We start from the raw sequence: 13,135 nt of genomic DNA on the forward strand, positions 1-13,135 counted from the left end.
GACAAAGGAAAAAACTAGTGCTGTCAATTGATTAAAATATTTAATCGCGATTAATCTCGTGAATGTCATAGTTAACTCAAGATTAATCACAAATTAATCGCACATTTTTATCTATTCTAAATGTCCCATTAATTATCATTTTAATGCTCTTATCAACATGGAAAAGTGGATAGGTGAAAACAAGAACATGTAGTGTTATATCTCACACTAACATTCACATTTGAATGAATCAAATCTCACACAGTTTAACACTGTCAATAAACAGATGACAAAAAAATAAATACTTGGTTACAAAAAAGCCCTTCAGCAGCCTTTTCTAAGGGATCAAAACAGGCTGATACAAGACAAAGTCACAAAGGTCACATCATTGTAAACTAGGACTCAGACTATAGTGCAGTTCAACCACGGCTGAAACTTTCCTTTCTTAAGTTTCCTTTGAACATACCAGCATCCACATCCTCTGTGGAAAGCCGTCCATTGTCGCCTGGTTTTGACGAGGAGGCGGCGGAGAATTCGCATTCGCCGTGTGTTTGGCCATCAAATCCTATTTCAGACTGGATGTGCTACTGTGATAACTCAGTTCACACCGACAACACACAGATAACTTTGGTCTTGTCAGTCGACCCATCTGGCAGCTTTTTGAAAACTAAACTTTCCATTCAGAATCTAGTTTGCATCCATTTCAGCGTTTCGCACTTGACATCCACACAAACTGGTAGCTGACACTTTTACAGCTACCAAGCAGGCGAGACCAAACACGTGCATGGGGCGTTCCTGTTGTTTTGTTTCTGGTTTACAATCTGATCCTGTGGTTTTTCTAACGTTACTAGCAGTGGCCACAGCTTATAAAAAACTGCAAGTTCACCTGGTCACAAAGAGCGTTAATCTCACGATAAAAAAATGACGGCGTTAAAATTGATTTGCGTTCACGTGTTAACGCAAATCAATTTTAATTTTAACCCCTAACCCTAACCGTAATATTTTTGACAGCACTAGAAAAAATGCATGAAATAAAAAGATTGTATCTGTGTACATGTGGTAGAAGTGAGCAGTTGGAACAGTTAGAGCTGTCACCTGATTAATGACTGACGTGTTTCCTGATTCATCTAAAAGAATAGCATCTATCACCTGTCACAGGTGGACCTCTCAGCCTGCGTCTGGACTCCTGTGGGAGGCTTGCTGATGTTGTTCAGGGAGCATCGGGGGCTGCGAGCTTTGTGTTGAGCTCATGGTTGAGGCTCGACGTGCTGTGATGGTGCGACAGGGACGACGACCTTTCACTGAGCTCTGCCTCCATCATGTCAACAGATATTCCAGATGTTGGTGTGTTCGCTGGGGTCAAAGGGCGAGAGTGAGTGTGAGTGTGTGAGTGTGATCACATGTTTTTTCTGTAATTCATTCATCAGACCTAATGTGTGAGTTTGACAGCCCCAATAATCATTTCATCTTCTTCACTGCAGCTTTAAACCATTTCAGCACCGCGGACAGAGTCTCTGCAGGAGCCCCGCCCCCTCCACCAGGCTGCGTCACAGAGAGAGAGAGAGAGAGAGACAGGTACACAGACAGACAGGTGGGGAATGGGGGGGGGGGGGGGGGGCACACACCGAGACTGACCCATCCGGAGGACAGACGAGCAGGAGGACAGAGGGTGGAGGAGTGATGAAGGTGCAGGCAGATCACCGTTTTGTCTTCCTCACACATTTTTGTTTATAATGTTTTAACGGTCTGACCGGACAGACAGACAGACAGACAGACGGACAGACGGACAGACGGACGGACGGACGGACAGAGAGACAGGCAGACAGACAGACGGACGGACACGTCCTCCTCCGCTGCTGCATAGAGGCTCGCGCCGGTCGATCCGGTTGTCGTCATGGGAACGGTGCTGTCTCTGTCTCCAGGCTCGCGGAAAGCTGCGGCTCGTGGGTCGGAGAAGCTCGCGGAGCTCGCGGTCCATAAGCCGCTGGAGCCCAGCGGGGAGGAAGAGGAGAAGGACGGGAAGAAGAAGAAGAAGAAGAAGCAGCAGCAGCAGCGGCATCCGGTGCTGCTTCACGCGCTCAGCTGGAAGAAACGCCTCGTGGCCGCGCGAGCCAAGAGGAAGGGCGGGAAGAAGGTGAAGCCCGTGGTGTCCGAGCCCGGGCACGTGCAGCAGGACCAGGCAGCCACCGACGGTCGCCACAGAGCGCTGAAAGCCGGACACAGACACGGACCCATTCCGGTACCTGTTCCCACAGTGCCGGAACACACCCAGAACCAGAACCAGAACCAGAACCAGGGCAGGCCGGAGCTCATCATCTCACCGCGCAGGGTGGTGGTGCAGGTCGGTGTGTGCGTGTGCGCGTGTGTGAAGCACGTGGGTTGATTCAGTAAATTAAAGATAACACCTGTAAAATGTTTGAACATAAAAAATATTCTTATAAAAATTAATGTCATCATGAGTGACATCAGAGTCGGTGACGTCTGTTTATTAGGATTTTATTCACATAATTTATGTGCATTCACAGATACAGAAAGGAAGCTGCTGAAATAGAACTAGCTAAAAAAAAAAAACAAAATAAAATAAAATAAAATAAATGACTTAAACCCTTTACCATTACATGAAGGTTTTTCATCATCATCATCATCATCATCATCATCATCATCATCATCATCATGTTCTTTATTTAAAACAGGGAAGCAACATTGAGGGCAACCTCCGTTTTTCAAGGTCGCCTGGAACTAAATGCATACAGGCCTACTATTAATTAATTAATTAATTAATTTATTTATACAGTGCGTAACAAATTTATTCGACCACCACCCAAAGTAAGGTTTATGCCACACCTGCCCTAAATTAACAGCATTGGTGATTACCAAAATCTTTTTTTATGTTTCTGTAGTGTTTAATACAGCAATATGTTAAAACTCTTTAACCAAAATGATATTTTTAATGCTAAAATATAATTATCATTGTTATCCATGAATTTTCAAATTTACCGATTTACAAAAATTGAAAAAATAGTAAAGCACATTATTATTTCTTGATTAATATGTCAAATTACAGTTATTAGTTTTAGTAGTTGAATATTATGCTTGTTTAATTTCTGACTTCTCAGAGAAGCCCAGTGAGTCGGCTCAAATTTGGGTATAAAAGAGTGAATTCAGTTTGAAATTCCTCATTCCTGTTCAAAATGGTAAAATGTGGAGAACTCACTGAAAATGAAAGAGTCTGCGTTCATGATGCTGGATGGTCTCTGAGACAAACTGGGAAGGTCATGAAATGTTCTCACAGTGTGGTCAAGTACGATTTGGAGTCAACTGCCAAGACTGGTACTTACAAAATGTGCCAAAGAAGAGGCAGGAAACGAAAGTTAATGGAAGCAGATGCCAGACAGCTCAAGATTTTAAGTACTAGAGACAGAAGGAAGACCACTGCTGAACTTCAGACAGAGATGAATGCTTCTAGATCAGAGTCTGAGAAAGTCTCCAGAATGACCATAAGCAGACAACTGACGGAACAAGGCTTAAAGGGAAGAAAAGCTGCTAAGAAGCCATTATCGATGCCTGGAAACATCCACAAACGCCCCAGATGCATTGCACTCTTAGTGCATCATGGGATCCCTTCTGGACTGAATGTGATTGGGCGTGGGTTCATACACCAACACGACAATGACCCCAAGCATACTTCACAGCTGTGCAGAGACTATGTGACCAAGAAAAAGGAATCTGGAGTACTGGAACTGATTGACTGGCCAAGTCAAAGTCCGGATTTGAATCCTATTGAACAAATTTGGGATTTAGTAGATTCAAAGATTGATCGCACAAAATTTTGATCTGAAGCAAGTCTGTGGGAACAGCTAGAAACTATGTGGAACTCAATAACAAAATGGAAATCGAAAAGCATGTAAAAACAATGCCAGCAGGAATGCAAGCTGTTATCAAGGCCAAAGTAGGCCATACAAAATATTAAGTTTTTGGGTTATTATGTGTGAAAAAGGACTATTTAGTCATTTCAGTTTGTTATTTGCCAAATAACAAGTGTTATAACAATAACACTTTTACTTTTAAACAAGTTTTTGTTTTCTCATTTTATGACAAGTGGTCTAACAATTTTGTTAAGCACTGTATATAACACACAAGGTACATACACAATACAAGAAAACTCAGACAAAAAGGGCGTAAATTGCTCAAAAGGAGCCAGGGTGTCTAATGTTGCATGTTTCTACAAATTATGATAATATTTAAAAGACAGACAAGCAGAACGCAGTCTGTAATATTGTCTCAGCCACTCAGAGGCATTCTGGGATAATAACAGGTCAGGAATGTCACCTTAGTCCAGGTAATCTCCACAGTCACTCCATTCACAACATACCATGTATACTCTCAACATTTCATTGAGATATTTTTCTTGTTCACTGTTTATACCAACACATCCTTCAATTTTAGTAAGTAACAGGAATAAGTACTTATGTATGGAATGTTAGCACACTCATTTCCTCAGAGGTTTGACTGGACTTCCGTGTGTTTCATAAAGCTCTGAACTGGAGATGCATAGACCTGACAGAAAGTCATGGGCAGGACACTGAACCCCAAAATCCCAAATCCTGACTAGACTATCCAGGCAAAGCTAGCTTTCATACTCCACAATGTCATTCACTTAAGTCCGTGTTCTCAAATTGTTGTCGCAGTCCAGGTGTTGATCAAAGCCAGAATGTATCCAGAAGCAGATAATCCGAGTTCCGAAATCCAAAACCAGTTGTTTTTTTAGGGGAAGATGGTGGAAAAGCCAGGTAACATTAAACACAGATACAAAGCAATAGTTTTCTTGAATATGATGCATTTTTATGGATGGATAGTATTCTACATACAAAATCACTGGTACTTTCATTAATACTGAATCAAAAAAATTAAAATCAAAGAATGATTTGTTCCAGTGCAGATGGTTGACATTGAAATTTCACATGACAATTTGTTAGTTTTCAATATTTTAACAGTTTAAATACAACAGTGATTTCAAAAATTGTTTCAGTTTGTTTATAATAATATTTCTTTTTTTTTGTCTGTGTTGGTGAAACATTTAAAGTTTGTGCTCCTTCAGTTCACATTTCTTTTGCCAAAGTCCAGCAACCAAACTGTATGATTGTCTGACTGCACACAAAAATCACCAAACGTCATGCTTTTTTTTTGTTTAAATGTTGTATTTTCTATAACAGCAATGTTAGAACTGTTCTCTCTCCTTGTGTCCTCTGCAGGCATCTACAGGTGAGCTCCTTCGTTGTCTTTCTGACTTTCTGTGTCGTCGTTGCGTCAAACTGAAGGAGCTGTCGTCCAATCAGATCGTTCTGTGGTTCAGAAATGTGGACAGAGCACTGCTGGTTCAGGGTTGGCAGGTCAGTATTTGTGTATATGTGTATTAACTGTCAGCACTTAGGAAAACACTCAACAGCAAAAAGACCTGTGACACTCATCCCCACACCTCTGCAACTCATCTGAAGATCCCTGCAGCTTGTTCAGGGACCTCTGCAACCAGTCCACTGACCTCTGCAGCTAGTGCCTAGACCTGTGCACCTAGTCTTCAGGCCTCTTCAGCTAGTCTGTTGGACACTTAACTCCTCCTGAATGCGTGGATGATACTTCTGGTCTCACCATGCTTCAATGAGCACCAAGTCAAGACTGGAGAGTCAAGTTCATTTTCCAGTGCACACTGAAAACCACACTGAAATCCAGTTCTGTGAGATTTTTGGGCTGTCTCGCATGTTCTGCTCTTTTGAGGGCTACGTACAGATTATTGATTATATTAAGGTCAGGGACTGTGAGGGCCACTGCAAAACTGTGACTGTAAATCTGATAGTCCAGTGTGGATTTTGAGGTGTGTTTAGGGTCTTTATCCTGTTGTAGAAGCCATCCTGTTTTCAGGATGCATCTTTTTTATAGACACTGTGATGCTTGATTACAGAATTTCTTGTTATTTAATTGAACTCATTCTTCTGTCTAATAGTAAAATGTTGCCCATCCACCGGCTGCAACACAAGCCCACAGCATGATCCCTCCACGCCTATGCTTCACAGTTGGAGAGGTGCCCCCCCCCCCCCCCCAAAATTCTGTACCTATTTTCCCCATGTTAACATCGTCAGTCCACAGGACTTGTTCCCAAACTGCTTCAGGCTAATTTCGATGTTCCTTTGAAAACTTCTGAAGATGAATTTTGTGGTGAGGAGGAAGGAAAGTTTTCTTCTGATGACTCCTTCATGGTCCAAGGCCATATTTCTGCAGATAATGCTGCACAGTAGAACAGAGGGCCACCTCCCCAGAGTTTGCTGAGTCGTCATGAACATCTTTACAGTCAAACAGGGCTTTGATTTGTCTTTCTAACAATCCTATGAGCAGTTCTCTCTGAAAGTTTTCTTGGTCTTCCAGACCTCAGCTTGACCTCCACTGTTCCAGTTAACTAACATTTTTTCATGATATTATAAAATGAGGGGACAACTACCTGAACACACTTTGATTTTTTTTTTTTAACCCTTCTCCTGCTTTGTGAGCCTCAATCATGTTATTTTTTAGAGTGCAGGCAGCTACTTGGAAGAGCCCATGGCTGCTAACTGTTGGAACAGGGTTTGAGGAGTCAGAGTATTTATTAAGCTGTGAAATTTGCATCACATGGCCTTTCCAACAATGACCATGAACAAGCCATAGACCTAACAAGCTAATGAAGGTCAGAGAATGTGCTAAACATTATTTGAGATCTGAAATCTGTTGGGGTGCCCAAACTTTTATACTTTTGTTTTCTTTTAAAACTCTTTTTTTTTTTTTTTTTATTTAAGTTTAAGTGTATTGTTTGCCACTTTGGACAAACACTTCTGGAAAAATAATATAAATAAATGTAAGACATAATTCACAGTACCTGTATTCGCTTTTCTGCCCTGTAGTGTTTGTCATTGTCAGCGCTATTCTTGTGTCTTGTGTTTGTAGTACTGGTACTCTCCTCTCTGTGGCACAACTACTTGTCTTGTCCCCTTGCAGGACCAGTGCTTTATCAGTCCTGCCAGTCTGGTCTTTGTGTACCTGCTGTGCAGGGAGGCAGTGGATGAGGATACGTCTTCAGAGCGGGAGCTTCACACCACCTTCCTCACCTGTCTGTACCTGAGCTACTCCTACCTGGGCAATGAGATCTCATACCCCCTCAAACCTTTCCTGGTGGAGTCCAGCCGTGATGCATTCTGGGAGCGAACGCTGGAGCTGATTGACCGGCTGAGTGCTGACATGCTGCGAATCAATGCCGACCCACACTTCTTCACCAAAGTGTTTCAGGACCTGAAGAGCCAGGGAGGAGCAAGGGAGAGGGAGAGACAGGACAAAGAGAAGGAGAAAGAAAGGGAGAGAGAGGAGGAGGAGAGACAGAAAATTAACAAGAAGCAGGAGAGCGAGAGAGCGAAAGAGGAGGAGAAAGAGAACAACGGAGCAAACAGGATTGATCTGGACCGTTAAGAGAGCTGAAAAAATGAAAAGAGAGCGAGGAAACCACAGTATTTGTTAGTGAGACTTGTCCAGCAGCCATCGACCCACTGAGGTCTGAATGTAAACCGGCTGTTAACTCCATTACTATGGCAACTGATGATCAGCCAGATGTCTGAGGAACTGTCGCGCTGATTGTGACCTTTGATGTTCTGCTTAAAAATGACTGAAACTTGAACCACTAGCTCACTTTAACTGCATGCTGTCAATCAAAACCAACAGTATCCTGTGATTGTACCATCAAACTCAAATACGATCTCCAGCCTCATTTTGTTTTGTTGCATAGCTGAAGAAAGCTGAATGTGTCAGTGCTGCAGGAAAGTTTTTATTTATTATTACATGAGCAAGGGGGACAGAAGCCATCCAGGAAAAGGAGTGAAATTAGTCTTTCAAAATGCCATCAGTGTCCATCCTGATGATGTAATGGTGTGAAACCCTGCAGGTTTAATCACTGTTACCCTCTATGACACATACACAGTTTTAATCTGGCTGTTATTATGGATGCATTGTGGGAAATGTAGTTTGGCAGCTGCACTTGAATGACTGATTGGAATTTTGATCACACACTCAGAGCAGCCACGATAAAAACAGCAGGTCATGTGACCTGGTGATCAGTTTGATGTTTTCTGTCTCCTGTTTTCTTGTCTGAAGGCTGAATGTAAAACCAGTCAGGTAAACTGAACTGTGCCAACTGTTTTATATAGAAATCAAACCACTGATATAAACAACACGAGTCACCGGAGTGTGTGCTGGCTCTTATTTCCTCTCTTCGGTGTCAACTGATTCAGTCTACTGTCTTGAATTGTCTTCTATTCTGTTCTGTTCTATTTCTTCCAAGTGGAGTTAAGACCCCAAACTGTTTTTGAGGTCTCTTTTATGGTAGAAAAAGTATTTTGAAATGTGTAATTTCTGTGAAAGTTGTTTTTTAAGTTTTCAATAACTACAAAATCCATTCTGTGGCTGCCGTTGTGGTTATGACTGGTGGGGTTAGAAATGATGGTGAATAGAAGCTAAATACAATACCTCAACAGATCCAAAATATGCTGCACTATTCTTCTATTCTTCTTCTATTATTCTTCTCCTATCCCTTACTACCAAATCATACTGTAATTAAACACTGCATTTACGCTGACCAACAAGGGCCTGATACCTTAATGAATACAGGCTGTGAGTAGATAGATGTAATGTCCGGTTTTATTAGCATAGCCTTCAGACAAAACAGTGAGAGCTCAGAGGACAATACATTTACAGTATTTGACTTTTATTAAACATGGTTTCATTTTCTAACTTTACTGTAAACTAAAGTCAAGACACGTCTATTTGCTACTTCCCATGTCCCTCGCAGCCTACACGTTATCTTGAGTTTGTAAGTAGTAATTAATAGCCACAGTAATACATAAATTATTGGGTTCATCAGAGTTTATTATAGGTGTTCATCAGGACACATATCTGTACCTTGAGCTGTACTCACCTGATTCCTGTACCCCACATCCCCTTTTTAAACCTAATAAAAGATTATCTGACCAGCCGAAGAAAGTGAGTCTCAAGAAGCAAATATGTGATTTGAATTTTGTTTGCAGTAGGCTACAGTTCTGTTGGAAGGCGCTGCAAATTACCCTCGAAAAAGTCTAACCAGTGTCTAACAGTGGGAAATAAAGATGCAGCTTCCATAGCCTGATTTTACTAAATGTTCTGATGATTTAACTGGTATGGGGGTAGGGCATCAAGGAAGTATGTATTTTACTATGCATTACTACCTAGAAAACTCAGGGCTCCAGATAACGTGCAGGCTGCTAGGGATGTGGGAAGTAGCTACCAGATGTGACTTAACTTTAGATTAGAGTCAAGTTTTCTTGTAAGGAAGTGAAACTATGTTTAAAAGACCAAAAAAAAAAAAAAATGCATTGACCTCTGAATTCTGTGTTTTGTGTTATGCACATTACAATATGACATGACATCCATCTAATTCCAGCCTATATTGTCTAATAAAGCTATCAGGCACATGCTGGTAGGATTCAAGGCAGTGCATGATTACATTGTATACATTGGTGGTATGAATAGAATAGCATCTAACTGTAGCATGTTTAGGATCTCATATGGAATTGTATTTGATTTGTTATTAAACTAACTTGTAAAATTGTGTCCAATAGCATTGTAGGTTTCCATGTTTGGTTTTGTTAATTGGAGTTTAAATTGGTATAACACGGTCTATTTATTTTACATTTTTGGGTCTCATCTGGCATTATATTATCACGACACTCAGTCAGGTCCGCCATGTTAATTGATTCTGACATGGTCATGTAACACATTAAACACTATTGTAGCCACAACAAGACCTACAACTAAAGACATAATTACACCAACAGTGGTGTCAGAGTTACCTGACTTGACTGAGTGTGTGTGTGTGTGCGTGCGTGCGTGCGTGCGTGCGCAGTGAGTCATCATAGCACCACCGCTCCGGTTTTTGTGAATAACTGAGACAGAGGTCACATGATGCAACTCTGCTTGCTGCTGATAGGTCTAAATTTGCTGCAGAGAGAGAGAGAGAGAGAGAGAGAGAGAGAGAGAGAGAGAGAGAGAGAGAGAGTTCAAAGAATAACTGTGTGAAAAGACTCCAGAGAAAGTCAAGACACAAAGACAGACAAACATAAAGAAGATCAAATTTAGAGATGAGAACAAAGGAGACACTGATGAGACAAAGTGAACGTGTGATTCACACTTTCACTCTTCTTGGTTCTTTCACTTGAGTCTCTTGGTCTCCTCTCAGATGAAGAGAGACACTGATTCACTGAGCAGGAAGTGCTGAATGCAGCCTCATGTTGAGTGACAAACTATCCAAAAATGTTTCTTATGATCTCGAGTGCTGCACGGTGGCGCAGCAGGTAGTGCGCGTGCCTCACAGCCAGAAGGTTGCCGGTTCGATCCCCGGGTCAGGCGGGGCCTTTCTGTGTGAAGTTTGCATGTTCTTCCCGTGCATGTGTGGGTTCTCTCCGGGTACTCTGGCTTCCTCCCACAGACCAAAATGCTCATTAGGTTAATTGATGACTGTAAATTGTCCGTAGGTGTGAGTGTGAGTGTGAATGCGTGTTTGTCCTTACATGTGGCCCTGCAATCGGCTGGCAACCGGTTCAGGGTGGACCCCGCCTCTCGCCCATTGTAGCTGGGGTAGGCTCCAGCCCCCCGCAACCCTGAAAGGGATAGGCGGTATAGATAATGGATGGATGGATGGATGATCTCGAGTCTGTTTGAAAATGACACTATGACCCAGGTTTAAGTGCTAACTTTGATATTAGTCATTCAGAAGTTTCATTCCCTCCAAATCTGAAAAGTCTAAAATTCGTTTCATAGAGTTACAATTCAGAGACAAAACAACAGAAAATTAATAACCGCTTCATATATTTAGACAGTCTATTTATGGACCATCCACATTTCTGTTCTGGATATCTATACATATTTTTCAGCTATATATCTTGACATTGAGTCATTTACTATATTTATCATTTCAGACCCTGTATGATATCCCCATTTGCACTGACTTCCTTAATTTGATTGTAAATTACGCATTGAAGCAGCATATTCTTGGTTTAGGAATTTCATTGGCTCTACAAAGTGTCAGTCATCTGGACAAACAGTTGCAATTGGCTCGATCAAAAAGAAAAGGGGTAGGCACTTCTTTTCAACCTTGACCCTTGTTGGCTATTGCTGTCTGTGGACATAACATGAAAGATTCTGATTGGTCAAGTGAGGTGCCAATTAAAAGCACAGCAGCCATCTTGAAACCAAGATGGCTGCTGACACATGCATGTTTGCTGAAATTTTAATGTTGAATATACGGAAGATGGTTATGTTACCATTGAATGTGAAATGACAGAGCTTTCTCTAGATTATTATCATGTTTTTGACTAAATATGTTGCTGGATTGGAACATCTGGACCTTTACCAATGTAACAAGACCATTTTGTTTTAGTGGAATCAATCTGAGGATTACCATGAGACTTCATCGGTGAGTTGCCTCAATGTTATAATTGCTTGATTGTACTTGCTGTTGTGATTGTGCCTTGAAATTGTTTGCGTCAATCAAATCATGTGGTGTCACATAATGACAAATTCAAACAAAGCTGTTGTGGTTGCACTGGTCCAACTACTGATTCAAGATGGCTGCCGCTGTGTTTCTCTGAACTTGTGGTTGGTGTTCAATCCCACAAAAATCTGAGGAATCCTGCTTTGAGCTTAAAACTTCTGTTACTGTCTGATTTAAGAAGAGTCTAATCAACTTTCTACAGCAAAATTGTGGACATTACTCGTATCTTGTGGAGGTTTTTGGCTCTACTCTGCTGAACTTTGGGCCTAGTAGGCCTTAAAGGCTGAGGACCAAACCATGAGACAGAAAATGAGAAACATGAGAAAACTTTTCAGTGAAAAACTACAACTGAAACAGTTGAAAATAGAATTGGATTGGGCTAATAGGACTCGGAAACCAATGCCATCTACCTTTTTTTCATCATTTGATGTTTCTAACTTCTGTAGTTTTTATAGCGAAGCCCAGTTAAATGATTTAGGTGTTTCTATGCCTCATAATATTGTCTCTACTTTTCGTCTGAATTTCAAAAGTCTTTCCAGTAACCATGATGAATTCAATCATTATTTATCTTCACTTAAACATGAGTTTTTTGTTACTGCGTTATCAGAAACATGGCTTACAGAGGACTCGAGAGAAATCTTTAAATGACCTTAACACAATTGGGTCTGTTGTGTAAGAGAGAATAGATCTGGATGTTGAGTAGCTCTGTTTATTCATAGTGACTATCAATTTAAAATAGGGATGCTCTCTCTCTGAAGTCTGAATGGGCTGAGGGTGGAATCATTTTTTGTAGAGCTGTCTGGTGGAAAGAATGTCATTGTTGGTGTTACTTATCGCCCACCTGACTCAAAGATTTCAATCAAAGTTTGTCCATTTGTCTGGACTTGATAAACAAAGAGGAGAAACTTTGTTATATTTTGGGAAATTTTAATATAAATCTTTTTCAAAATAAATCAGATATCCTTACTGGGGATTTTCTCACTATTCTGATTCTGATATTCTTTATTGTACTTACTTGTTACCTCTCATGCATAAATCTACATGAGTTAAAGAGCATTCTGCAGCTTTGATTGATTACATCTTTACCAAGTCTTTGAGTAAAGGAATGAAATCTGAGATCTTGCATTCAGACTTGTCAGATCATTTCCTGATATTCCAGTACTTTCCACTCAAGGTTAATACTTTAATACCAAGAAAATAATATATAACAGAATCATCAGAAGTCAAATATTTCTAAATGTAAAGACGAGCTTGGCATTATCTCATGGGATAATTTACATGAGAAAAATAATACTGATTGTGCATATCTGCATTTTTCTGAAAGTTATTAGTTTTACTTTAAATGAATGTTTTCCAATTAGCAGTCCTACTAAGAAATACAGTGAAGACTTCAGTAAGCCTTGGTGTACAATTTATTTACTGAAGCTGTTGAGGAAAAAGAATAAACTATCCTGTAGAAAAAGATCTGTTCATTCCATTAGATCTGCAAAAAAGAAGTATTTCTGTGAAAAGTTTAACAGTTGTTCAAAAGATATTAAAACCACATGGAAAGTCATACATCAG

The 13,135-nt window shown here is 40.7% G+C and overlaps 1 protein-coding gene across 1 annotated transcript; it reads left to right on the forward strand.

The window, feature by feature from the left end:
* Positions 1-1,528: 1,528 nt before the first annotated feature.
* LOC139327923 (cyclin-dependent kinase 5 activator 1-like) lies at positions 1,529-9,633 on the forward strand. Its single transcript, XM_070957952.1, has 3 exons — positions 1,529-2,320; positions 5,232-5,369; positions 7,000-9,633. Exons 1-3 carry the CDS (start codon positions 1,874-1,876, stop codon positions 7,462-7,464), a joined length of 1,050 nt encoding a protein of 349 aa, XP_070814053.1. The 5' UTR covers positions 1,529-1,873; the 3' UTR covers positions 7,465-9,633.
* Positions 9,634-13,135: the final 3,502 nt, after the last annotated feature.

Source organism: Chaetodon trifascialis, chromosome 24 (assembly GCF_039877785.1).
Source record: "Chaetodon trifascialis isolate fChaTrf1 chromosome 24, fChaTrf1.hap1, whole genome shotgun sequence".
Taxonomy (NCBI): domain Eukaryota; kingdom Metazoa; phylum Chordata; class Actinopteri; order Chaetodontiformes; family Chaetodontidae; genus Chaetodon; species Chaetodon trifascialis.

Excerpts from the sequence above, each read along its gene's own strand:
- LOC139327923 (XM_070957952.1), top strand. The coding sequence starts at position 1,874 with ATGGGAACGGTGCTGTCTCTGTCTCCAGGCTCGCGGAAAGCTGCGGCT. Across the intron at positions 2,321-5,231 it reads CGCGCAGGGTGGTGGTGCAG|GCATCTACAGGTGAGCTCCT; the intron begins GTCGGTGTGTGC and ends TGTCCTCTGCAG. Across the intron at positions 5,370-6,999 it reads TGCTGGTTCAGGGTTGGCAG|GACCAGTGCTTTATCAGTCC; the intron begins GTCAGTATTTGT and ends GTCCCCTTGCAG.